This window comes from Camelus bactrianus, chromosome 27 (assembly GCF_048773025.1).
Source record: "Camelus bactrianus isolate YW-2024 breed Bactrian camel chromosome 27, ASM4877302v1, whole genome shotgun sequence".
Taxonomy (NCBI): domain Eukaryota; kingdom Metazoa; phylum Chordata; class Mammalia; order Artiodactyla; family Camelidae; genus Camelus; species Camelus bactrianus.
Genome location: NC_133565.1, coordinates 26,560,803 through 26,586,832, shown reverse-complemented (window position 1 = coordinate 26,586,832; position 26,030 = coordinate 26,560,803). Strand labels below are relative to the sequence as shown.

Sequence of the window (26,030 nt, the reverse complement as noted above, 5' to 3'; positions counted from 1 at the left end):
TTTTAAAGCTGCATCATGAATTGCACTTGGATAATATATCAGGATGAGATTTTGGGGGGTTTTTTTGTAGGGGAGAGGGGGATAATTAGGTTTATTTATTTTTATTTTAACGGAGGCACTGGGGATTGAACCCGGGACCTTGTGCGTGTTAAGCACGCACTCTACCACTGAGCCTATACCCTCCTCCCAAGATGAGATTTTTTTTAACTTCCTCTAACCCTTGGAAAATAATGTGTCGACTATAATATTTGATGGTTTCAGTCACAGTGGAGAGGATACAAGCAGAGGAAGGCGTATCAGGATCGCTTAGCTTACCTGCGCTCCCATAAAGATGAAGTTGTAAAGGTATGTAGCCCGAGCAGGGTTTCTCAGTGGGGGACGTGAGTCTGGTATGTGTTGAGATGAAGGGCTCTTCTCATTTCAAGGATCCCTCTTCCTTTTCCACAGATTCAGTCCCTGGCAAGGATGCATCAAGCTAGAAAGCGCTATAGAGACCGCCTGCAGTATTTCCGAGACCATGTAAGTACCCCTGGGTAGTAAGGACCAGTAGAGTCAGTTTTGCTGTATTTGTGGTGGACAAATGAACAAAGGAGTTTCTTCTTTTTTGTTCTTTTAGATAAATGACATTATCAAAATCCAGGCTTTTATTCGGGCAAACAAAGCTCGTGATGACTACAAGACTCTCAGTGAGTAACTGTGGCTCAGCAGAGAAGAGTTGAGGCAGTGGTTGAGAGCCGTCAGGTTCTGGGTATTCTCCACGGATCTCTTTTCTTGTCCTGCAGGCAAGGCTTGGCGGGTAGGGTGCTGCTTGTGACTTAAACCCCTTTGCTAACAGATGTCTTGTTGCTTGCCGTGTGAGCCTTCCACATAACAACATAGTGATCGCATGACCCAGAAGACTGCACTTGGTGGTTGTCTTTGCACATCTCAGAAATAAACAAATAACCTTAATGTGTGAATGGAGCTGTTTTTTCAAGACATTACTGATGTTTGCCAAGACGTAGAACTTCTGGAAATTCCATTCTTTGTCTGACACATGCTTTCTTTCTGTCAGTCAATGCTGAGGATCCCCCTATGATTGTGGTCCGAAAATTTGTCCACCTGCTCGACCAAAGTGACCAGGATTTTCAGGAGGAGCTTGATCTTATGAAGATGCGGGAAGAGGTCATTACCCTCATTCGTTCTAACCAACAGCTGGAGAATGACCTCAATCTCATGGACATCAAAATTGGACTGCTAGTGAAAAACAAAATTACACTGCAGGTATGGTCCAGTGCCTGCAGGGCCTTGGGGCACTTTGTCCTGCTTGGTACTCCTGTCTCCCCCCTTATGACTTGTGGGGGGAGGGGGCTCACTTTCTTCTCAGCTAAAGTCATAAATTTTTAAAAAGTTAAATAAGAAATGAAATGATTTAAACACAAAATTTTAAATAGAGAAAAGAAGATAAAAATCATCCCATAATTCCACTATCCCAACAGTCATTTTGTGTCCTACATTTTTACTTACCACAGAGGATAAGATACTTTCCATATGATAAGTAGTCATAAATATTATTTTTAATGGCAGTGTAATAATTCATCAGAAAATATTCTATGATTTACCTCCTTCTTCCCTCAACTATTTGACATTTCCAAATTTTTATTATTACCAAATAACAATGTAATTAATATTTCAATGTGTATGTAGCTTTTACTGTCCTTAAGACTTTGTTTGTAAGATAGATTCCTAGAAGTTAGTTTTCTAAATCATTGGACATTTTTATGGTTCAGATTCTTCATGGGAAGATGGAAGTAGGAATGGATTTGATTGGTGTACTGAAAATAAGACATAGTGTAGTGATTCTGAAATGTTTGATGGGGAGCCAGTGCAATAGACCTTCATGAAAGTTTTTAGGTGCTAAAAGAACTTTCCATGATGGCCAGAGTTTCACCTTGAAAGCTTTTTGATATTTGTATATGTGTTTGTTTCCAGGATGTGGTTTCTCACAGTAAAAAACTTACCAAAAAAAATAAGGAACAGTTGTCTGATATGATGATGCTAAATAAACAGAAGGGGGGGCTCAAGGCTTTGAGCAAGGAAAAGAGAGAAAAGTTGGAAGCTTATCAACACCTGTTTTATTTACTGCAGGTGAGTGGCTCCTGGCATTAGTGCTGTAAAGTTTAGTTAATTTACTTTTCCACAAGAAAACCTTACACATAGATCTCTGCAGAAGTCTTTCTTATTTCCACTGAGGGGTGAGCAAAGGGCTGTCCTGTTTTTCTTTATTACTCAGGTACCTTCTAATCCTTGAAACTGAAAAGTCTGGATTGTTTGTGCCAGCCTTTGTGTTATCTAGAAATGATTTATCCCTTGGTTTTATTTCAGACCAACCCCACCTATCTAGCGAAGCTGATTTTTCAGATGCCCCAGAACAAGTCCACCAAGTTCATGGACTCCGTAATCTTCACACTGTACAACTACGCATCCAACCAGCGAGAGGAGTACCTGCTCCTACGGCTCTTTAAGACAGCACTGCAGGAGGAAATCAAGTATGAACAGATTTCTGCAGGGCAGGGGACCCCTCCCACTATCATAGATGCTCCCAGTTTGAGGTTCAGGCCTGCCTGTGCCTCTTCTTGTTCTCAATACTGTGATCTGTGTGAAACATTTACTCAAAAGAAGCGTCTATCTCTTATAATGTAATAATATATTATACATGAATTAAGCTAATTATACTACACACGATATATACTATACACTAATATAAACTAATATCCTACACTCATTATAAATGATTATAAACACTAATATAAAGTGTTCCTGCTTCTGGGGAGGTAAGTGATAGAGTAAGAAATTTGCTAGATTAGTTTTAGAAGCATTCTATATTAAGGTATAATTTTTTAAAAAGCTGATCCAAATATGAAGATTTCACTTAGTTGGCTAATAAAGGGTCTGATCGTGGTCCCATGATTGAGTTCGCAACCTCAGGAAGATCCTGTGTTCGGATAAGTGTTGGGGAATGTTTCTAGAAAAGAGCATATACCCCTTTCCATCTAAGTCTTTCTGTTTTTAGGAGATGAGACCTTTAAGTGGGAAGGATCCTTAAGTTGGTAGATTCAGTGATTAGTTTGAATTGAATTTGTATCTTCTGTTCTATAGGTCAAAAGTAGATCAGATTCAAGAGATTGTGACAGGAAATCCTACAGTTATAAAGATGGTTGTAAGTTTCAACCGTGGTGCCCGGGGCCAGAATGCGCTGAGACAGATATTGGCCCCGGTCGTGAAGGAGATTATGGACGACAAATCTCTCAACATCAAAACTGATCCTGTGGATATTTACAAATCTTGGGTTAATCAGATGGAGTCTCAGACAGGAGAGGCAAGGTATGATAACCACAATACATTTTCTTTCATGTTTTTATTCTTTCCTTTCTCTCTCTTTAAGCAGTTAATGTTTCTTTGATTTATAAATTAATAATTATTCAAATAGTCTTTCCTTGGAGACCTCTTCTTTAAACAGTTGACCTAGTAATTTATTCACTTATTTAGCAAATATTTGTTGATTACTATATGCCAGACTCTGTCATGTATACATATAATAATACAATAATGAATGAAACAGACATGCTCCCTGCCCTCTGTTCATAGTTTATTGCATGGGAGAGGTGACAAACACATGCATAAAAGTAACATTACAAACTGAGGAGGATTTTGTGGCAAACTGTAATGGAGAATACAGAGGGAGCTGACTAAGAGGGGGAGCCTCTCTGAGAAGGTGAAACGCCACATGGCTAAAGCCTGAAGGATACGAGGGACCAGCCTTGCCAAGAGCTAGGTGCAGAGTCTCCGTGTCTGAATGCCCTCAGGTGGAAGGAGCTTGGGAGAGTGTAGGATCTAGGAGGACACTGGCATCACTCGAGATGCGGTTGGATGGGAAGACTCGCACAGATCTGCATGAGAGTACTGTTTCGTTAAAGGAAGGAGGAGATGGCATGGGCAAGTGATGAACTGCCCTGGAGTACTGGGCGTTGGACTAACTAAATTCACATAATTCGGGAGAGTTCTGTGCCTGGGCTGTAGTTTACCACCAGCAGTAACACATCTAAAGCAATAGTATGTCAACAGAATATGGTTAGTGCTGGTAAAACAGAATTCAGAAAGCCAGAATGTTTCAAAACGTTTTTATTCAGTAGAGTGAGGACAGTGAGGGTTGAGGAATAGAGATGTGAATGGCTTAGGCTATGGCAGTTTTTCTTGTTGTTGTAGAGTAGGGTTAGATCATGCATGAAGTTCTCTGGAGCTTAAAAAAGTACCATTGCTGTTCAGTGTGATCTGTGGGCCAGAAACTGAAAATCTGTGAGGCTAAGCACACTGTTTTTAGTTCAGCTGACATTTTTTTTCCATAGCAAGACTTTCAACAGTGTGTTGATTATATTCTGGCTCCAGCTCCTTACCGGTCTTGGACTGACTGGTAGACTGGTACTGGTCCACACATTGAAAAGCGCTGCTCTACATCATTCTGCTTTCCAGGTTACCTGGACACCAGGCAAAGAGGGAAGTTACCCTGGATAGAAAACAGAACATTCTGCTGACTCCTAGAGAAGGCTTATCTCCCTTACTGGGAATTACTGGGCACCTGATTTGATTCTCAGTAATGTGCAAGTCTGTTACTAGGAGTTAGATCATTGCTTGGTGGGATGAAAAAAATCCATTTTTGTTTTGACCTGCACACCTGAGGTTCAGATCCTGGAATGTGGTCAGCCAACTGCAGTATTTGACTGGGAAGGTTTGCCTGCAACCCAGAGCATCCCAGATGACAGTCCTGTGGATGCTGACTCAAGGGTACTAAGATATTTCCTCCAGTGGTCATAAGTCAGTTGTTTTTAAAGCAAAATTCCAGTAGATGTTTCAGGATTTTTTTTCTTGTGGGTGCCTATCAGAAACTGATGTCTTAGTTTGCTTTTCATAAAATGGAAATCAGTTTCAACACTTTTTTTTTTTTTTTTTTTTTTTTGATATGGATAACTTGGAGGTGTAGTGGTGTGTGATAGGAGCCCATTCCGCATGTAAGCATCATGGATCCTTGAGCTGTAGCCACCAAACACATAGCAAACTGGGACCTTGTCATCGCTTGGGAATGTTCACCTCTAAAATCTTAGAGATTTAAGATTCTGTTTTCTGCCTATAGCCATTGTGTTTTGCACTTTTATTCCCTTTGCTCCTTACTACTTTTTTAAAATGTCATATACACAGAGTTATAAATTTTTACTGCTATAAAAAATGTTTAGCACATAACTTAAAAATAACAAAATATACAATGCCCTTATTATAAATCCCATACGGCCAGTTGTTTCAAACAGAATATGTTTGTTGATTTTGGCTGAATCCTTGTGTTCATAGTCTACCTATGTTTGTAATCCAGCCACCGTGTGATAAATGGAGTTGTAGCCCTATCTGCTTGTATCAGTTTTCTGTTGCTCCTGTGATGAATTACCACACTCTTGGTGGCTTAAAACAACAGAAATGTATTATCTCACAGTTTTGGAGCCCAGAAGTCCAAAATCAGTATCAAAGGGGTGGAATCGAGGTGTCAGCAGGGCTGCGCTCCCTCTGGAGGCTCTAGTGGGAAATCCATTCCTTGCCTCTCCTGGCTTCTTGGTGGCTGCTGGCATCCCTGGACTTGTGGGTGAATCACTCCAGTCTCTGCTTCTGTTGTCACATCGTCTCCTCTTGTGTGTGTAAGGTCTCCCTCCAAATCTCCCTCCACTTGTCTCTTATTAGGACGCTTGTTATTGGATTTAGGCCACCAAGATCACCATTACTGCTTTTTGACCTCATTGAAAGTATTGGACCTTGACCCCTGCATTTCATTTTTGTCTTTCAGCTCCCTCCTGTTTTTATTTCCTTCCTAATCAAGCCTAGGCTCAGTGTTCTAGCATGTTTCCTATTCTCTTGAGTTTCTTTTGACACATTGCCCTCTCCTTGAGTGATCTTGTCAGCTCCTCTGGCTTGAGTTCCTATATATAAAACTGTCACCTCCCTCATTAGTACCCAAAGGGTCACCAAGTCGCATTGATTGTATCTCCTTAATATCTGTCGTATCTGCCTCCTGGCCCCACCACTGCGTCCGTGTCTATGCCCTCAGCGTCTCTGGAGCAGCCTGTGGCACCAGGCTTCCAGCTCTTTCGTCTGTGAGTGTCCACCTTTAATTCATTTCTCGTGGTGGACCAGAGCAATTTTACTCAGAATTCAGGTCTCCTGTCTTTTAATAGCTCTTCCTGGCTTCTAGGAAAGTTTAAACTTCTTAGCATTATATACAAGGTCCTCCGTGACCTGGCCCCTGTTTATTTTTCTACTGTCATTTCTCCTCCCTCTTCCCTTTCTTTGCATTTGATCATCTTTCCTAGAAGACCTTTCTTCTCCCTTTTTCCTGGGGTCAGATATCCCTTCTTTATGAAAGTCTTCCTTAGTTCCTCTAGTCTGGATGGCCTCTTCTCTGTGGCCTGGTGGTACTCCTCGTTAGCTCCTTATCTACAGCACAATGTGTTTGCAGGTATTTATTTGTATGTCTCTCCCACCAGATTGTAAGAAACTTGAGAAGCTGTCATGTCACATACCTTTTATCCCAAGTGCCTATTTTAGTGCCTGGCACATAGTTCAAGGCACCCAATTCATAGATGAAAACCTGAGTCTAAGTTCTGGCTCCCCAAATTTACCAGCTCTATGTGCATAAGAAAATTACCTGATCTCTCTGAGTCTTGCCTCAGGATGTTCCTGGCTGTTGGTCTAACATAGTTGGGAATGATTTCTGCTTTCCCAGCAAACTACCCTATGACGTGACCCCAGAGCAGGCTCTGGCTCATGAAGAAGTCAGAACACGACTAGACAACTCCATCAGGAACATGCGGGCTGTGACAGACAAGTTCCTCTCAGCCATCATCAGCTCTGTGGACAAAATCCCGTGAGTGCCATCACTTGTGACCCCAAATAGAGCCCAGCATTGGTGGCCTTCTGCTCCCCGGCCCTTCTCACCAAGTTTTGTCCATCCCACAGTTACGGGATGCGCTTCATTGCCAAAGTGCTGAAGGACTCTTTACATGAGAAGTTCCCTGATGCTGGTGAGGATGAACTGCTGAAGGTAAGACCCGGAAAGCTGGCACATTCTTGCCCTGGCAATAATCCTCTGGGAGGGAAGTGACAAGACTAGACCTGACCTTAGATCCTTAGTGAATACCTAAGCATAGATTTTTGTCAGTAACTCACCATTGATTGTGAGGTTTTGAAAGTGACTGTAAACAGTAAATAATACCTCTCTTAGTTCCTCTATAGTTCCGGTGTTGTTTGATTGGTACACAGACACCAAACAAGTAGAGAAGATGGATTTTCCTGTCTTGAGACAAATTTCTTTTGAGTCCTCTATCTTTTCGCTGAAGAATTGCTCCCTCTGCTGGTGGCCAGGTGAATGGTAGCAAGCACTTTTCTGCTAAGGCTGTTGCTGATAACTCTCTCTTACTTGGCTATGCTCCTTCCCTTTTTTTTTTTTTTAATCTGAATGCTTTTTTCTTCTCTCCTAGTTCTGTGCTTTCCTACAGTGAGGCCTCGATTCTAGACTTTCTGTTCAGGTGAATTAATTTTATTTTTTTCTGAATGAAACTCTAGGGGAAATGCTGTGACTTTCCTTGAGTCCTTCTGTGAAAGTGTTGTGTGTTGAGTGACTTTAATTTCAGAGGCATGAATTTGTCCGCCTTTGAAGTCTGCAGCATGAGGATGGTGGGGGTTGGACAGATTATGCTATGCTAATTTGGTCATGTTTAAGGATTGATTTTAGCTACGTTTGTTAGCTTCTTAGGATGAAAGCCCATTTACCTAAAAACGAAAAGTGCATGTGGTTGACAGCACCCTTATTTGCTGCCGTGATATGTGAACAAAGACTGCCCTAAAATGCCCAATACAGACTTTACATCTTTCATTTTTACCTTCCGAATCTTCTCTTTCATTATGATTTTCAGTTCTGTTCTCATTTTCTTTTTTCTGCATCCAGTCAAGGGATGTTTGGTCACTAAAAGTTTCAGGTGCCTTGAGAGAAAGTGTATGTGCATGTGTGTGTAGTGTTTATTTTTTTCTCACAGGACTGCATTTTCTGGTTTTCTTTGCTAGCAAAGCCATTTATGGCTTACTTGGTGGAGTGATTTTTAACTCCCATTTCTTTATCCTCTGTTCCCAGATTATTGGTAACTTGCTCTACTATCGATACATGAATCCAGCCATTGTTGCTCCTGATGCCTTTGACATCATTGACCTGTCAGCAGGAGGCCAGCTTACCACAGACCAACGCCGAAATCTTGGCTCCATTGCAAAGATGCTCCAACACGCAGCTTCCAATAAGATGTTTCTGGGAGATAATGCTCACTTAAGCATCATTAACGAATATCTTTCCCAATCCTACCAGAAATTCAGGTAAGGGGAAAGGGACAATGTACTTGAAAGATTCCATGGGCATGTTTCTAACTCTGAAGGAAAAGACAGGATTAAATACCACACTCAGCATTCCCTGGACCACAGTATTGTAGGACACATGTTTGATATGCTCAGAGCTCTGGGAGATAATGAAGAGGATGTCTGAGCTATTAAAATGTATTCCTGTGAAACAGACAGTAATGTAAAAACAATGGTCTGCATTAGGCACATGCTACTTTGTAGTCAGAGAAGAACTGGAGAGTGCTTTTAATAGTTATAAATTAAACATTCAGTTGAGCTGGGGGCATTGTCTTAGAAAGTTGGATCCACTAATGACACAGGTGTTTGAGAACTGTTTTAAATTATGGTTGAGTAGTTCTTGTGGGTAGAATTAAAACTGGGTGGTGAGAGAACCAACACCCCAAGGCTGTCAAGCATCAATGAATGTGCAGCAGTTTCTCTAGAATTAACCATCTTGACTGGCTTATGTTTGAACTCACTGCTCCAGAGGGTTGTGGGGTGTCCTCCCGTCCACTTCTCACACATGTGTCACCTGTTGGGGCCTGACTCCTGTGTTTATTTTCAGACGGTTTTTCCAAACCGCTTGTGATGTCCCAGAGCTTCAGGATAAATTTAATGTGGATGAGTACTCTGATTTAGTGACCCTCACCAAACCAGTGATCTACATTTCCATAGGCGAAATCATCAACACCCACACTGTACGTGTTTTTCTTTAATTGCTTACTTTCATTGCTGTGTCTTAATTGCCTTCCCTGGCTGCTGCTTGCTATCTCTGGAAGCCAGATAGCTTACCTTCCTGTGGTCTTACTGACATCACATCTGCCTTGTTGTTTATCTTCCTTTGCTTATTATCCTTAACTTTCTCGAAGTGATCCCCAGGCCACCTGCATCAGAACATCTGGGCTGATTATTAAAAATGAAGTTTCCTGAGCCCCACCACAGGCCAGCTGAATCTGAATCCCCACGGGTGGGCTTCTGAATCTCCATTGTGACCACTGATGTAGTGACTTGATAAAATACTGTTTTTACTGCTCCTTCATTTTACCCTGGCCCTCTGTGTTACATTCTAACATCATAATACCAACTTTTTTGGTCTGTCACCTTAGAGTGATTTTTCCCTTGGGTGCTCCTTTTTTCCCCCAAATTTTTATAATTGATTCCTTTTCCCTTTGGGGACATATTGAACAGGAAATGAGGAAATATATAAAATGTAAATGAAATTTCAGGTATTGTTGTTTCTGATGGCATCGCCTGGGATAATAGCATCTTAAAGGCTTTGCTCAATGTCCCTAAAATAATGATAATGTTGATCTGGTGCACTTTTCTCTGAATTAGAAGATATTATATACTGGAAACATTAAGTAAAAGTATGAATGCGAGTCATTGGAACTGGCTGATGACTTGGAAATTGAAGTCTGTGGGTTTCATTGTTCTTTCTTATATAGAGTTCATTGAAATCCTTTATATCTATAAATTTGAGAGAGTACCAGCGTTCCCTCTTCATACCTCACAGCATATGCCATTCAGCACGGCTAGTGTGTTGCTTTGTATGTTGTTAATTTAGGTCAGTTTGTTGAGGATTGGTTTGTCAGTTCTTTGAATGTAGGAGCTTTGTTATCTCACCTCTTTTGTGCTGTTAGGCATTGTGGATGGGGTGGGAGCTAATGGGTTGAGTATGTGAATGGAATTGACCCCTGGATGTTCGATGCAGCTCCTGTTAGATCACCAGGACGCCATTGCCCCGGAGCACAACGACCCGATCCACGAACTGCTGGATGACCTTGGCGAGGTGCCCACTATCGAGTCCCTAATAGGTAAGGTTCTGACTCAGCTACCCAGAAGCTGAGAGGAGACCTTGGCAGGAGTGCTGTTCATTGTCACCTCCACTGTTTCTGCACTGTTCAAGCTCTGAATATACATTGGGGAAGAAAACCGATGTAACCCCTGTCTGTGAGGAGCTGAAGTCCAGGGGAAGAGATCATTTCCAGTGCATATACGTGCATAGTCTTGTCACTAGAAATTGTAAGTCCTGTAAAGGAAATGAACAGAGTATTTTGAGAGAGAAATATTACAGTGTTGAAATGGTTTGTTAAACATTTATTAAATTGTTTTATTATGGATCCTTTGCCTTTATCATCTGGCATAATATTTTCTTACATTTCTTAGTAAAAGATGTCCTTGCTGCAGTGTACATATTGGCTTGTTCAACTATCTTCTTAAACTCACATTATCTTTTACTTGTATTATTATCTCCTCTCCAGTATCTCCTCTCTTTTTAACATTGATTCTTTCTACCCTCGCAAAACTTTAGGAGAAAGCTCTGGCAATTTAAATGACCCAAATAAGGAGGCATTGGCTAAGACAGAAGTATCTCTCACACTGACCAACAAGTTTGATGTGCCTGGAGATGAGAATGCAGAAATGGACGCGAGGACCATCTTACTGAAGTGAGTATTGGAAGTAGGAGGAATGGAGTAAATGTAACCCAGTGACCCCTTAGTCCTGATGGACAAGTCTGCTTGTTCACACCTGAAGCGATCATCCTGGCCGTTTAAGCCTGACATGATTCTGGCCACTTCATGTGTTATGCTTGGCAAAGGACCTACTGCCTTATTTGCTAATAAGATGCCAAAATGAGTTTGCACCTTGGAAATCCTAACCTCGGTGCCCACCCTGGTATAGCTGCATAGAGAAGCCTGGGGCCTGTGTGCCTTGCAGTAGCAGCTGCTCAGTAGGCCCGTGTGAGGCAGTGCCGTGCTGCTGCTGCTGCGGCCACTCGAGGGGAAGCAGGACTCCTGCTAATGCTTAAACGCTGCCCGCATCTCCTTTCAGCACAAAACGTTTAATCGTGGACGTCATCCGGTTCCAGCCAGGAGAGACCTTGACTGAAATCCTAGAAACACCAGCCACCAGTGAACAGGTAAAATTTAGGGGTTTAACATCTACCACAGCAAGGCGGAGATATGCTCCTGTGACGGTCACATGACAGGGCTGAGGAGGCAGGACGCAGCTGGTGAGAGGTGGCAACCTGGAGGTGGGCTTGGCAGTGACTGGAGGGTGGTGGTGTTTAGGGCTTCCTGAGAAAGTTGTTGGTTCCTAAATCCAGAGGTAGATGTTTCTAGGGCACAAAGCTCACTGGCACTTACATGCAGCCTATGTGTGTGTTTTAATTTAACCTGAAGCAGAATCAATGAGTTACTTATTAAATATTATATGGTTGGAAGTTTGGTAAGTGCCTTGGTAGACAGAATAAAAGTAGAGAATGTGGCTTCTAAGTTCAGTGAACTCATGATCTAGTTGGAGACGTGTGGCATATACACCTGAAGCAATTAGAAAACCTATTCAATTCTTTTTTTTTTTTTTTAAATGGAGATACCGGGGATTGAACTCCGGATCTCATGCATGCTAAGCATGCGCTCTGTCACTGAGCTGTACCCAATCCCCTTAGTAAACCATTAAAAATTCTCTGTGGTATTGGCTCTAAAAATGCTAGAATTTAAGGAGAAAGGCCAGTGGGGAGCAAAGCATCAGGAAGGTGTGGGACTTGAACCAAATGGACAAAATGGACAGGATTGGAGTGTACATGTATGACAAGGGGGCATTCTGGACAGGAGAGTCCAGGTGAACAGAGGCCCGAGGGAGGGGACAGTGTGATGTGACCAGACCTACATATCTGGAATGAAGAGGTGGGTGAAGATGAGTAGTGAGAAATTAAGCATGAGGACAAATTATATAGAACCAAAACTTAGGAGTTTGGCACCAGAGAGATAAGGAGTAAAGAGCTTTATAACCTTTGGGACCATTTGATATTGATCCACTTGGCAGTGCTGTCGGAGCAGCTGGTAGCTGAGTCATCTAGGTGTGTGCTTAGGGCCCAGGCCCAGCTGGTTGAGGGGTGGCAGTGGGAAGGGACAGATGAATCACTTCACACTTAAGATTCCTGTTTCATGTATATAAAATGGGAAAAGTAAGTCCAGTCATTCGATTTCAAATTTTGAGCATGAGAATCCTTTTCATTAAGTAACAGTATATTTGGAAGCCCAATATGTAATACAAGTAAAATTGGAGCTACTCTAGTGGCACTAGGGATGGGGCCCTTAGAAGCCCGCCCTCTGAGACTCATGGTCCCTCTGGGAGACCCTTAAGGCTGCACCAAGGACTATATGAAAACTACTGTTTTAAATGAATTGTCAGCTATCAGATGCTGTGGTTGATTACCATTTAGATGTATGTGAGGGTCAAGAAAAGATACGTAACCAGTAACTGCAACTTGTGTAACCTGGAAGGAAGTTTGAAGTTGGGAAGGAGGAGCTGGTCTTTATTGAGAACTGACAGTAGTTTGGTGCTTTCACCTACGTTCTTTCGTGTAATCTTTGCAGTGTCCCTATGAGGTGAGTCTTTTTATCTACATTTTACAGATGATGAAACTAAAGAACTGCTAGAGGTTAAGTAATTTGCCCAAGGTCATCAACTTGCAGTGGCAGAACCAAACTTGGATGCAGTTTTTTCTGACTCCATAGTTTATGTTCCTTACATTATATGATAGAGTAGTATTGGCTTTAGAAGAAAAGGGAATATTAAGAAAGAAATTGCTCCAGTTTGGGAGAAATTACAAGTTTGAACTACAAGCTTTTCCAAATATAAACATCCCTAGTACAAACATTTCAAAATATGGTACCAGAGCCTTAGCCATATGCTGGGATCTCTCAGCATAGAGGTGGTCATTGAAGTTTTGAGAGAGAACAATTATAAGGAAATGACCATGGGTCACTTGGAGGTGCCAACCCATGCTTAGTGCAGGGAAGATGACCAAGGCAACAACTAGGAGGAGGTGCTGGATTTAGGGTAGGAGGAATGGTAATTGGTGATGAGAGCAGTAGATGCAGAAGCCAGATTCTGAGGCAATAAAGAGGAAAGTGTTGAAAGAGTGGAACAGCACGTGTGGATCATTTGTTGGGCGGGAACATAATGGACACGTGTTGGATGGTGATTGGGAGAGATACCAGAATTAAGAAGGGTCTTTTTAAGATTACTAGCATTTGTGGCACGTCTGACAGTAGAGGGAAGGCCTGAGTGTGAGTGGCACTCAGCCTGGAAGAGGTGGCAAAAAGAATTAGCAAGAATTTACTGAGCACTGTTGTTGCATTGGGTGGTTATAACATTCATCAAGCTGGGTTTCCATTAAAATTAAATGGTTTCCATGTCCCAGATGTGATAGGGAAAAAAGGAGGGATTTTGTATCCAGCAGAGTCCAATCTCCAATTATACCTTAGAGTCCAGGAAAGAAGCCCTAAAAAGGCTCGTGACTTCACAGACTTGTCTTCTGGATGAAGAGAGATCTTCCTCTGCTTCATGCAGTGTCTCTGTCATTTGTTGGGGAGTAAATTTGTTCCCTTCTGTTTCCAGAATGGAGTTTGAAAACTATATAAATTCAGTATAAATAAGTGTGAAGACCTTGCCACGAACTTCCATTTCTTACTGTAGGAAGCAGAACATCAGAGGGCCATGCAGAGACGTGCTATCCGTGACGCCAAAACTCCTGACAAGATGAAAAAGTCAAAAACGATAAAGGAAGACAGCAATCTCACTCTTCAAGAGAAGAAGGAGAAGATCCAGTCAGGCTTGAAGAAGCTAACGGAGCTTGGGACTGTGGACCCGAAGAACAGATACCAGGAACTGATCAACGACATCGCCAAGGTACGGCACTTGGGGGACAGGGAAGGCCTGGCAACGTTTAAAACTGTCACAGAGGCTCATGAGGGGGCAGCAGCTGTTCCAATGACAACATACCTTCAGTTCATCAGCAGAGTTGAGCCCTCCTCTGGGGAGTTGTTTCTGACTCTTCCAACGTGAGTTCCTGGCCTGCCCTTTGATGGTTTATTCCACGGCCTAAATTAGGGAGAAGACCCTAATTAGAGCTTCCTGCGTCTCAGTTTGTCTTTGGCCTTAAAGAATTCTTCCAGGCTTTTTAATGATTACTATGAAATATAAATTCACATCAGAATTATCATCAAACCTTTGATTTATGTGAGTCTTCTCAAGAAAAGGGCTCTGGCGTGGGCTGAGAGTGTAGCCATTCTCTGCTGTCGCACCAAGATCGTGCCATGCACGGATGGAAGCTTGGTAACTGTTCTATGAAAATTATCTTTTTCTTCCCCTCCTGACAATACACTGAAGAGATTTAAACCAGCTTTGCAAGTCAGTTCTGAGAATGCATAGTTCTGTAAAAGTAACACATTTCCCTGCCTCTGGAAAATACAAACGGGGAAAAAAATGATGAGCTCTGAATTTCTTTGTTAATTTTTGAACATAAATTGCTGCCTATTAAGAATGTGTGGTCAAGCAAGGCACAGTTAAAGCACTGCTGGGATCTAGTGTTAATGACTCAAGAAGCACGTGATATCCATCATTATTTTCCTAATTTCAATAATTATGTCTCAGGATATTCGAAATCAGCGGAGATACCGACAGAGGAGAAAGGCTGAACTCGTGAAACTGCAGCAAACGTATGCTGCTCTGAACTCTAAGGCCACCTTTTATGGAGAGCAGGTGGATTACTATAAGAGCTACATCAAAACCTGCTTGGATAACTTGGCCAGCAAGGGCAAGTGAGTATTCTTTTAAAGAATCAATGTCAGGGGAAAAAGAAGAGGCAACTGGAGTGACATTGGAAATTTTTATTTAAAACACACTGGGTTGGTTTTTTCCATTAGTCTTTTATTTTGCTTCTAATCATTTATATAATTTCCTGGTTCCATTTATTATTATATGTAAATAAATAATGTGTGGGGGGTTTCAAGGCTGTTTATTTCTAAGCATCCCTTGTCCCAAAATACCTTCCTGGCCCTAGAAACTAAAGAATCATGGGAAGAGATCATTTAGTGGTCCCCAAACCAGAACGTGCCACAAAATCACTTAAGGAACATTATAAACACTTACGTCAATTCCTGGCCGCTACACCTCCTGAACGTGGGATCCCAGATCCTGATTGTTTCCTCAGCTGCCAACGAAAACCTGATGCAGCCCATGAGCCATCAGGCTGCCCGTTTTACAGGGAGGGAACCTGAAAATCCAGAGAGATGAGGTGATAAGCACAGGTTCTGCTTATTAGATGGGTTGGTTCATTATTTGCTCCTAACTTTTCATTTTAAGAATTTTCTATCCCCAGAAATGTTGAAGGAATAGAATAAGAAACGCCCATTTACCCTTCACCTAGATTCACCTGTATTTAACATTTTGCCACATCGGCTTCCCCTCTCTCCAGCTTGCCTATTCTTCCATCTGTGCTTTTTCCCTCCCTCCCTGAAGAGTTCCTAGAGTGAGGCAGGGCTGATATGAAGGACTACAAATCAGGTCCACCTTACCCAGCTTGCAGAGCTGACTCCTGTGTCCTTTTGAAATGTCCCCATTGTTCTTTGAGCACTTCTTGACTTTGTGCCATGAGATATTTCTGGTTCAATTTGTACTTTTCCCTCCCCAGGCTTGGAATTAGTTATTTCTCCAACCATCCCTGGTTCCTTTTAATGAAGAATGTATTTAGAAACCAAAATCTAGGCACTAGATGTGCTCATTGCCAGAGTCATCATTGTTTCAGGCCTTTTAAGCAGACGGACCTAGGTTCTCATTGCTTTTTTAATGGCTGCATGATATTCTATTGTATAGATAAATGTAACTGCTCAATCAGTTCTCCACTGATAGACATCTTCATTGTTTCCACTTACTTATTATAAAAAATTCTGTAACAAATAACCTCTTATACATATGTTGCTTTGTGAACATAGGCATGTTTTTAAAGATAAATTTCTCGAAGGGTTATTGCTGGATCAAAAGTTCTTTGCAGTTGTGATTTTGATAGATATTTCAGTTGCCAGCCATAGCAATTATTCCCTTTTACAAAAGTACCAGCTTTTCTGCTCCACTTTTTGAGACCCTCCCCTTGGGAGCCACAGATTGAGTTCTCGTTCATCTCTATTCTTCCCTCGCTTACTTTTCTTACTGCTTCTTGCCTTGATTATCCCAATAGCCTTCTAACATGTTTCTTTTTCCTTGCTCCCATTCCTCTGTAATTGCTATGGTGGCTTAAACTCTTAAAAATTATGCATTCTAAGACATTTTTATCTTTTTCCCTGCACAGCCACTAAGTGACTCCCTTGGGATTCAGCACAGTTCCCTCAGGCTGGCATGTAATTTATGTGCTTAGGTTCTGAGAGGGACATGGAAAGATTAAGGCACTGTCAGATTCATGGTGTGTTCTCAAAAATAATTTAAATTAAAAACAAAAGCGATTTAGGAATGTTTCCCTGTTTTGCAGAGACATTGCTTAGGCAATTTATTTGCCATTTTAGAATTGGTTTGTTACTAACTTGTGTATGGGGCTGACCTCATATCCTTGAATTACCAACAAAGATTCACAGTAGATAGTTACTTACAGAAAGTGACATAATGTGATTTTTACAGGGTCTCCAAAAAGCCTAGAGAAATGAAAGGAAAGAAAAGCAAAAAGATTTCTCTAAAATATACAGCAGCAAGACTACACGAAAAAGGAGTTCTTTTGGAAATTGAGGACCTGCAAGTGAATCAGTGAGTATTTACTTTTTCACTTTTAGATATTGATTTTTTTTTTAATTTAGCATTTGTCATATCTTTATCTTATTGACTTTATTTCCTTTATCTGGATATATTTTGTGTGTGTGTGTGTGTGTGTGTGTGTAATTAATCAGTTTTATGCAGAATTTGGCATAATACTCAGGGATAATTTGTCTGTCATAGAAGGGAAAATATTTCTTTACTTTATGGAACACTTGCCTTAGGACATCTTAATTTTCCTCTTTAAAGCAGGAAGCCATTCCTTCCATTTTTTCCTGTGTCCAAACCAAGAATCAATAAGAATAACGAGAACAGGAGTGCCCCTTACTCCACTGGAGGCCAGGAACCGGGGACTTACCCTCATCTTCTTTTCTGGGAAGCACCAGCTTGCTTTACCCGTGGTTCCTGGATCAGACCTGGCCTGACCATCCTCCCTCGGGTCCTGGCCCATGTGTCATGAGCAAGAATTTATCGAGTACCCTACTCAGTCAGCCCTGAGCTTTTTCTTCTCGTGTCTGTTTAAAACTTTTTAAAAACTTTAAAAAAAAAATTTATATTTTTCTGATTCTAAAATAATCCGTATTCATTATTGAACTTTGAAAAATATGATAAATCATGAAGAAAAAGAAAAAGCACCTATAACCCCAGAAGCCAAAGATTACCACTGAAATCATTTCAGTGTATTTTCTTCTATGACTCTATTCAAATAAAGATCTTCTATTCTCTCACTTATTTACCATCCTACTTTTTCTTTTTTAATTTATCTTTCATTCTAGGATTTTTTTTTTCTTTTTCTTTCTTCCTTTTTTTTTTAATGGAAGCACTGGGGATTGAACCCAGGACTTCAAGCATGCTAAGCATGACTTCTACCACTGAGCTATACCCTCCCCCTCCACTTAATTTTTTTTTTTAACATAAATTGGGATGATACTGTTTATAGTCATAGATCCAGCTTTTTCCTCATAACATATTGTGAGCATTTTCATATTTTTTTAAAGCATCCTTTTTAATGGCCACATAACATTGCATATTATAGCATTTGCAATTATGCATTTATTTAACCATTCACCTACTGTTGAACATTTAAGTTGATTTTACTTTTTACATTATTAACATGTGATAACACCTTTATATGTAAATCTTTGATTCTCCTTCTGATTATTTTTTATGATAGATGCCTAAAAATGTAATTTCTGGTCATAGTATTAAATTTTTTTTATTGTAAAAAACACAAAACATAAAATTTACCATCTTAACTACTTTTTAGTGTACAGTTCAGCAGGGTTAAGTATACTCACATTGTTGTACAATAGATTTCCAGATCCTTTTCATCACACAAAACTGAAACTATACCCATTAAATAACAACTCCCCATTCCCCACCCCCCCACCCCCCAGCCCTGGGCAACCAGCATCCTTCTCTCTATGTCTGAATTCGACTCCTCTAGGTGCCTCATATAAATGGAATCACACAATACTTATTTTTTTGTGTCTGGCTTACTTCACCTGGCATAATATTCTCAGGATTCATCCATGTTGTAACATGTGACAGATTTCCTTCCTTTCTAAGGCTGAATAATTTTCTATTGTATATGTGTACCACATTTTACTTAGTCATTCATCCATTGATGGACATTTGGTTTGCTTCCACCTTTTTGCTCTTGTGAATAATGCTACAGTGAATCTAGAAGTGTAAATATCTCTTTGAGAGTCTGCTTTCAGTTCTTTTGGCTGTCTAGCCAGAAGTGGGATTGCTGGGTCATATGATAGTTCTATTTTAAATGTTTTTATGAATTGTCATACTATTTTCTATAGCAATTGAAAAAGCTTTTAACTCATATATTGCAAAATATTTTCTAGCAGTATCTGACATATGTATAAAAATGCTTACTTACCTCACAACTTCCTTGCCATCACTGAGTAATAAGATAATTTTCAATGTTTTGAGTCAATAGATAAAAATGGTAGCATTTTAAAATTTTGCACTTTTTAGAATTCTGGTTGAATTTTTTGGTAGGTGTGTGTGTGTTTTTAAACATGACTTATTATCTATATTCTTTTCTCTGGTCATTGTTTCAGTTGGGGACCTTGGTCTTTTGGGGGTTTTTTCAGTTGATTGCTTTATGCATTTTTCAAATCTAATATTTACTATCTACTCCCTTCTTCCTGTCATTATTTGCCACTGCTATTTAAGTGCCTACCATTATTTGACTCTCTTATTTCTTTTTAATTTGTTACTATGGGTTTAGAAACCAGATGACAAACCAAACCGATTAAAATAAAATTATTTATCACATAAAATAAATAGCTTTATAACCTGTGGGATCTCCTGTTGAGTAAAGAGCATCTGTTTTAGTACATGGATTTTGTGGCCTCTCTTTTAGCTTCCCAGGATCCTCTTGCATCCTTTGTGGTTCTCAGCTCTGTTTACAGTACATCAGTTTGCTCCCCAGTTGACTGATGGAAATGTGGGGTGATATACTTTGATCACCTGGGAAACAACATATTCCCACCTTCTTCTGGTGCTATAAAATTTCTTGGCAAATAGTGTGTTGAGAATGAGTGACACCTTAAATATTTTCAGTAATAGCAGTTGATCTACCCTTGGTGGCACTCAGTACATTTATATCTATAGCACCTGCTCTTTCCAGAAAACCTCTCTTGGTTCTTCTTGTTCTGATACCCTTTTGTTTACTTCTTCCAATCCTCAAACATCCATCCCTTCCTCCTCCTCCTTCTAGCCTAATTTCCTCTTGATTCTCCTTTTATCATTAGGTTTCAGCGTGGTCACATCAGAAGGCCCAGAGAATCCCTGATGTCACCCCTTAGAGGCCATTTGTGGCCTTCCCCAGTAGTTCCTCTTTCCATAGAAAGCAAGTGCTCCCGGGAGGTTGCCACTCCTCTCTACAGATCCCTAAGTGGATGGTACTTAGTGTACAGTCCAACACGGCTTCGCCTGCAGGAGTACTTTGGACCTTTATTTTGTACCCCTTTTCACTCTTGAAGACGTTGTCCGTCTCCTTTCTGTGTTTCACAGAATATTTTTATATGAGAACATAAAAATCATACCTTTATGATGCTATGTTTCAACAGGTTTAAAAATGTTATCTTTGAAATCAGTCCAACAGAAGAAGTTGGAGACTTTGAAGTGAAAGCCAAATTCATGGGAGTTCAAATGGAGACATTTATGCTACATTATCAGGTGGGTTTGCACCAGGTGAAACCGAAAGCTCTGTGTGTGAGGTAGTTGTGTTCTTGTCAAGGTAGGAGAATGGATAAAAAGGACACCACGTGGGAAAAGCAGTCCACCTTCAGCAGTGAGCTGGGGAAGGAGCTGAGGGTTTTGGTGCGTCTGATTTGGTCTGCAAATGCTTCAGAAAGCATATCTGAATCTTCTACTTGGTGTTGCCAGTAAATTGAGCTGATACCTCAGACCTGAACAGGATGCTTAGGTACAGATCTAGACAGTACAAAATTGTAAGCCTTCTCAGTAGCTTGAAAGCTCTCTCTCTTTTTTTTTTTTTTTTTGGCTCTCATTTTGATTTGGGAGCTTAAATGTGTATTTCTGACAAGGTGTGTGTAAATTGCATCTTTGTAAACTGAACCCCATTTTAAATTCGAAAAGAATTCTGCAGTGAATCATTTTGCAAAATAATTATCTCTAATATTTATTTTAAAATAGCTCTATTTTTTATGCACTAAACAATATCAGGGCACTGAGAGGATTCCTAGGGAATGCACAGACTCCGTTAGTTTTATGTCCATGGTGCTTCACTGATGATCAGTACCAATCTCATTTGCACTGCTGCCCTCTGTCAAGCTGGGCAGATGCCTTTCTCTGAACATGCATCTGGGCTCTTGCACACATTACTCTCCCTTAATTGGGGGCTCTCCCTCCTGTCCCCACCTTGTTTCAACTCCCATCATTTATTGAGTACTTTCATGTGTGTCACCACCCCCAAAGCTTCCCCGATCAGCCGAGCCACAGTTGGTTTCTTCTTCGTATCCGTAGCCTTTAGACTCAGCCTCTGTTCACCTTAGGTGTTGACTTATTTTCCTGTCAGCCTCCAAACTGCAGACTCCTTAAGGACAGGGAGCATTTGTTTCTTTCTCAATGACTAGTAGACCCTCAAAACATGTTAGCTGTACAGATGTGACATGATTTTGTGATGCACATAGCTAACTCAAGTCCTTACACAAAGAAAGATCCTGTTATTCCCTCAGTTTTACCAGAGGCCACCCAGTCTACCTCAGTGATGTATTCCTCCATGCACAAATTCATTAAATAGGGAATGACCGCCAGGTGCGCGGTATTATGTTGGCACAGGTGCTGTACCAGGGTTCTCGTTCTCATGGAGCTGCTAGGATTTTTCCAAAAGGTGAATTGGTTGAACTTTTGAGGTCCCTTTAAGCCCTTTGACTCTTGCTTTCTGTTTATTACTCTTCCAAAGTTTAGGGGTGAGATGACTCAGATTTCCTCAGTTTGTTCTGGACAGTGGAGGGTAGTGGGGAAGGCAGGGGCCTTGCAGTCAGATCCGGATTCACCACGTCAAACTCTGTACTGGTGGGCAGGTCGTTAAACATCTCTGAGCCTCAGTAGCCTTATCTTTAAATCTAGGATAATCACACCTTGTAGGATTTTTGTCAGGGCTTAAAAGGACAATATAGAATGTGCTTCCACATCGTGGAGCGCAGAGTAGGCACCTACAAGCCATTTAGTCCTCTCTTTCCCCTTGCATTCAGAATATAAAAGCTTTCTCATTTGAAATAGAAAGTAAGACTCTAGTAGATATTGTTGAGACATTACTGGCCTTATCTTGTTCTTAGTGGTTAGTAGACTTCATCATGGATTGAAACGCCGTCACCTTCTCCAGGTGACACATCCTTAGACAACCTGGGCAGTGGGCAGGCAGCACCATAGTTGTGGACTTGTTTCTCACCCCAGGTCACATCCGGCACACAAGTGCCTCATTCCTTCTGGATCCCTCCCTATATTGTGTCCTTCCTTTTCAGTTCCACAGTCTTAATTGTCCAAATGGTTTTTTTGAACAGGACCTGTTGCAGCTACAATATGAAGGAGTTGCAGTCATGAAATTATTTGATAGAGCTAAAGTAAATGTCAACCTTCTGATCTTCCTTCTCAACAAAAAGTTCTACGGAAAGTAATCGATCATTTGCTGCCAGCCCAGAAGGATGAAGAAAGAAGCGCCTTGCAGCTACCTTTCTAGGGTCCTTCTTTACTCATAGGAAGCCAAGACCCAGCTCACACCACACCAGTGCCTCAATCTGATACACCCCCATTACCCCATGTTTAACTCCTCCCACTCAGTGGGACTTTGGTTGCCCTTTTTTCATAGTGAAATTGTATTTCAGGCTTAGTCTGACCTTTCTTCTTCATTTTCTTCTGCCACTTAGGAAAGAGTGGGAACTCCACTGAAATCTCTCATGTTGTTACAGTCTTAGAGGTGGCATTACTATATTGTAAGCTTTGGTGTTTGTTTTAATTAGCCATAGGGATGGTGAGATTTGAATTCTTGTTATTTAGAAATGGAAGCCATTAGCACCAGTAACATGCATATATGTAAGAGACACAAGTAAAATGTCAGATTATCCTTTGTTATCAGATTGTCACTTAATAAATTTGGGCAGTTCTGTTAGTGTAACTCTCTCATCGGTGAATGGGAGCGCCCCATTGACAAGATTAAGCTACTTAGGTAAATTTGGGGTGGTCTGAGGCGCCCCTCTTATTTGTGGCACCTTGTTTGTGTTGGTGCACAGAGACTGACTAGGTTCAGGAAGATAGTCCACTCTGTCCCTATGGCAAAGGAATGGTTAGCCCTAGCGTAGAATGTAATTGTTTTCAAAACTGTTTTATATCTTAAGAGTGCCTTATTAAAGTGTAGATTTATTTCTTAAAATGTGGGTGATAGGAATTTTAAAGATTTATATAACGCTTCAAAAGCCTTTTTAAATACTGTAAGAAAAGGGTTTTTAAAAATTGGCTTATCTGTATATCTGAACTCTTAAAACTTTCTTATAGCTAAAACACTAGGATTTATCTGCAGGGTTGCAGAGAGAGAATCCTGCCTTAAATAGCCTGAAACAAAAACAAACAAAACCAGCTAACCGATGTTACACTTGATATTAAAATCTATTTCTCCCCATTTCTTTCTCTTTTCTCTTGCTGCCCACACCGTGCCTTTACTCTATGAGCTTCAGGTTTTTTTTTTTTTTTTAAATTTGGTCACAAACAATTCTGTTCTAAACATTGAGTTTAGGAAGCTTTTGTTCTTAGACTAAAAGTCATATACTTAAAAAAAAATCTGTTTATCCAGGAAAATATATTGAAATCATGCTACTGAGCCTCCATTTTCTCTTCATGTTTTGGTTCAGTATTCTTTTATCATAAAACATAAACTAATATTAAAACATGTACTGATGTGTATGTATTTAAAGCCAATAAATTGTTTCATTAATAACAAATCATGTGATGTCCCTGTTACAACTGTAAGTGTTGGAGATGTGTCTTTCATGGAGGACTGTGTACTCAGTCAGGTCCACGGGTGCCAGAGTAATAGTTGCATGAAGTCTTCACACACTCCAGACAGCCCCTGGGCAGGAGCAGAGGAGAGGTGTGGAGTGCCACGGAAGGAGTCTCCACTCCTCTGACCTTATTTGTTATATTTTGGAAGACAGTTTTTCCGTAAATATTTTCCTCAGATTAAAAAAAGGTGCTATTATAAGTAGCATCACCTCAAAAACTGGAACCAACCAAAGTGTCAGCTCTTTTCTCTTAAAAGATGATACACATCCCAAATGCATATTGGGCCCCAAAGGCCACATCCATGAGAGACAGTGAGCAAAGTTTACAACTCCTTTAATAAGATATCATGTTTTGATTATTTGTAAGGATTATAATTCCCTTGACACAACCTCTAGTGCAAAATAGCACAAAGTGCACTTCAAGAATTTTGACGGAAACTGTGTAGAATTACGGTTTTAATAGCATTGAGCATTCCCAGATGATCTCAAGTCAGGACATTGAAACCTCGTAGTGCTTATTAATTTTAATTTATTAGCTATAGCATCCTCTCTCTCAACTCTCTCCTTCCTTGACCTTCTCTTTGACCAGCCATCATGACACTTCCCATGAATTTACTTCCTCCTAAGAATTTGGTCTGTCCATCAGATTGTTGCTGCACACAATCGCCTTTGTATCTCTGTATGAAATAAAAGGTCACTTGTTCGTGTTTGTGTTTATTTCTCTCAGTTTCACTGTTAGCAGTTCCTGCAAAACAGTGCTGACTGGAGTGATATTTAATAATTGAAAACTGCAACACAAAATAGCCCCTTCATAGTCTTTTTGAAGAAGTAAATTAGCTATCAAATCACTGAATTATCTCAAAGCAATTTTTAACTTGTGAATTCAGCCTTTTTAAATGTAAATTGCTAAACATAATAAGGGTGATGGTGGTGAACAAACATAATGTCACTAATTTCTTTTTTTTTTAATCCTCTAGATTTGTTTTTAATTATTATTGGTGGACATTTCAGTGGCAGTTCTGATTGGCTAATGGCTAGAAGTTTCAAATTATAGCAGCACTGAATGTTGTTTTATGACAGCAGCACACTAGGTCGCAGTATGTCCCTCAGGGGACTTCTGTGTTACATACAAGTCACCAGAAAAGACTAGCAGAAGGTGGATATGAAAGAAGTAAACAGCTGCAAAAGGGTTTGAGAAAAGGGCTTCCTTCTAAGTAAGGTCCCAAGGGGTAGCCTTACTTAAAAATACAAATAAGCGTATAGAAGCGTCCTGCTGTGTTTATAAACCGAGGCCAAGCTATATTGGAAAATTAGCAACGATGTAAAATAAGGAGGGAAACGGAGTAATTCTAAAGTAAACATAAGTGAAAAATTGGAGGTGATGGTTTGTGTGGGTGGCCGGAGATGACCCCACAGGCTTCTGAGGTAGAGAGACGTACTAAGAGCCTGGGCTTTCCTGGCAGTGGGCCCTTGTGGATGGAAGTTACCCTCGGAGCCCGTTTTCCCCTTCTGAATTGGGGAGTCCATTCCGTACGTGTGTTACTGAAACCTGATGTATGTATATTTCAACAACTTACGCTCTGCATGGTCCTGCCAAGAAATCAAGGGCGTTAGGAAGGTGCTTATCAAGAATAACAATGTTAAGGAAACCAGGACAGGAGGGAAATGAGAGGAGAAAGGTGGACGGCAGGCATCTGCAGTGATGCTGGGATCCCACGGACGCACTAGCAGTGCAGCCGCGCAGGAGTGGGGCCGAGCAGCCCCAGCGGTGCTGCAGACACTTTTCCGCCTGTGTCAACCGGAGAATTTGAGAAAACTACATTTTAAATTTGACGTCTGCATTTTTTACTTTTAAACTGTGAAGTATGTAATTGCCAACATATTATGAATTTCCAGGTAAAAATTACTTCACTTTTTAAGGTATCCAATGGAACCCTCTATTTTATTTTATTTTTTAGTTTTTGTTGTTGTTTGGGGTTTTGTTGTGGGGGAGGCAATTAGATTTATTTATTTTTGTTCACATTTTATTTTTTAATGGAGGTACTGGGGATTGAACCCAGGACCTTGTGCATGCTACGCACTCTACCACTGAGTTATACCCTCCTCCCTAGAACCCCCTGTTTTAAAAGGTACATGAACATAGTTGGGGTACTAGGAGTGCTCATCACTATTAGGTTGGTCATTGTTTCTAATCTTTTTCAATGGAAATAGGTTTTTAAAGAACATTTCCTGAGTTCATAAGAAAAATTTTTAAATAAAACGCTTATATCTTCATATATGCAGCTCTATGAAAGAAAAAAAAATGCCCTGATTGGTAGCATTTGCCAATTCCATGGTGTAAATACTTCCCCATAGCTGATTTTAAGCTTGATGCCATTGGTCACTGAATGTGGAATTGGGAAAAGATGCTAACAATCAGCTCTCATGAGCTAGTGCTAAACTACT

General features: G+C 40.6%; 1 protein-coding gene across 1 annotated transcript in view; it reads left to right on the top strand.

Moving 5' to 3' along the window:
• The window catches only part of IQGAP1 (IQ motif containing GTPase activating protein 1), a 90,772-nt gene extending 66,484 nt beyond the window's left edge, over positions 1-24,288 (top strand). Inside the window, exons 20-38 of the mRNA XM_074354185.1 lie at positions 262-345; positions 448-519; positions 617-686; positions 1,055-1,263; positions 1,972-2,127; positions 2,365-2,528; positions 3,139-3,363; positions 6,800-6,940; positions 7,033-7,117; positions 8,204-8,436; positions 9,023-9,155; positions 10,169-10,271; positions 10,769-10,904; positions 11,290-11,377; positions 13,942-14,154; positions 14,899-15,065; positions 16,915-17,037; positions 20,136-20,244; positions 22,095-24,288. Coding sequence (XP_074210286.1) covers positions 262-345; positions 448-519; positions 617-686; positions 1,055-1,263; positions 1,972-2,127; positions 2,365-2,528; positions 3,139-3,363; positions 6,800-6,940; positions 7,033-7,117; positions 8,204-8,436; positions 9,023-9,155; positions 10,169-10,271; positions 10,769-10,904; positions 11,290-11,377; positions 13,942-14,154; positions 14,899-15,065; positions 16,915-17,037; positions 20,136-20,244; positions 22,095-22,208 — 2,625 coding nt within the window. The 3' untranslated portion in view covers positions 22,209-24,288. The remainder of the gene's footprint in view (positions 1-261; positions 346-447; positions 520-616; positions 687-1,054; positions 1,264-1,971; positions 2,128-2,364; positions 2,529-3,138; positions 3,364-6,799; positions 6,941-7,032; positions 7,118-8,203; positions 8,437-9,022; positions 9,156-10,168; positions 10,272-10,768; positions 10,905-11,289; positions 11,378-13,941; positions 14,155-14,898; positions 15,066-16,914; positions 17,038-20,135; positions 20,245-22,094) is intronic.
• Positions 24,289-26,030: the final 1,742 nt, after the last annotated feature.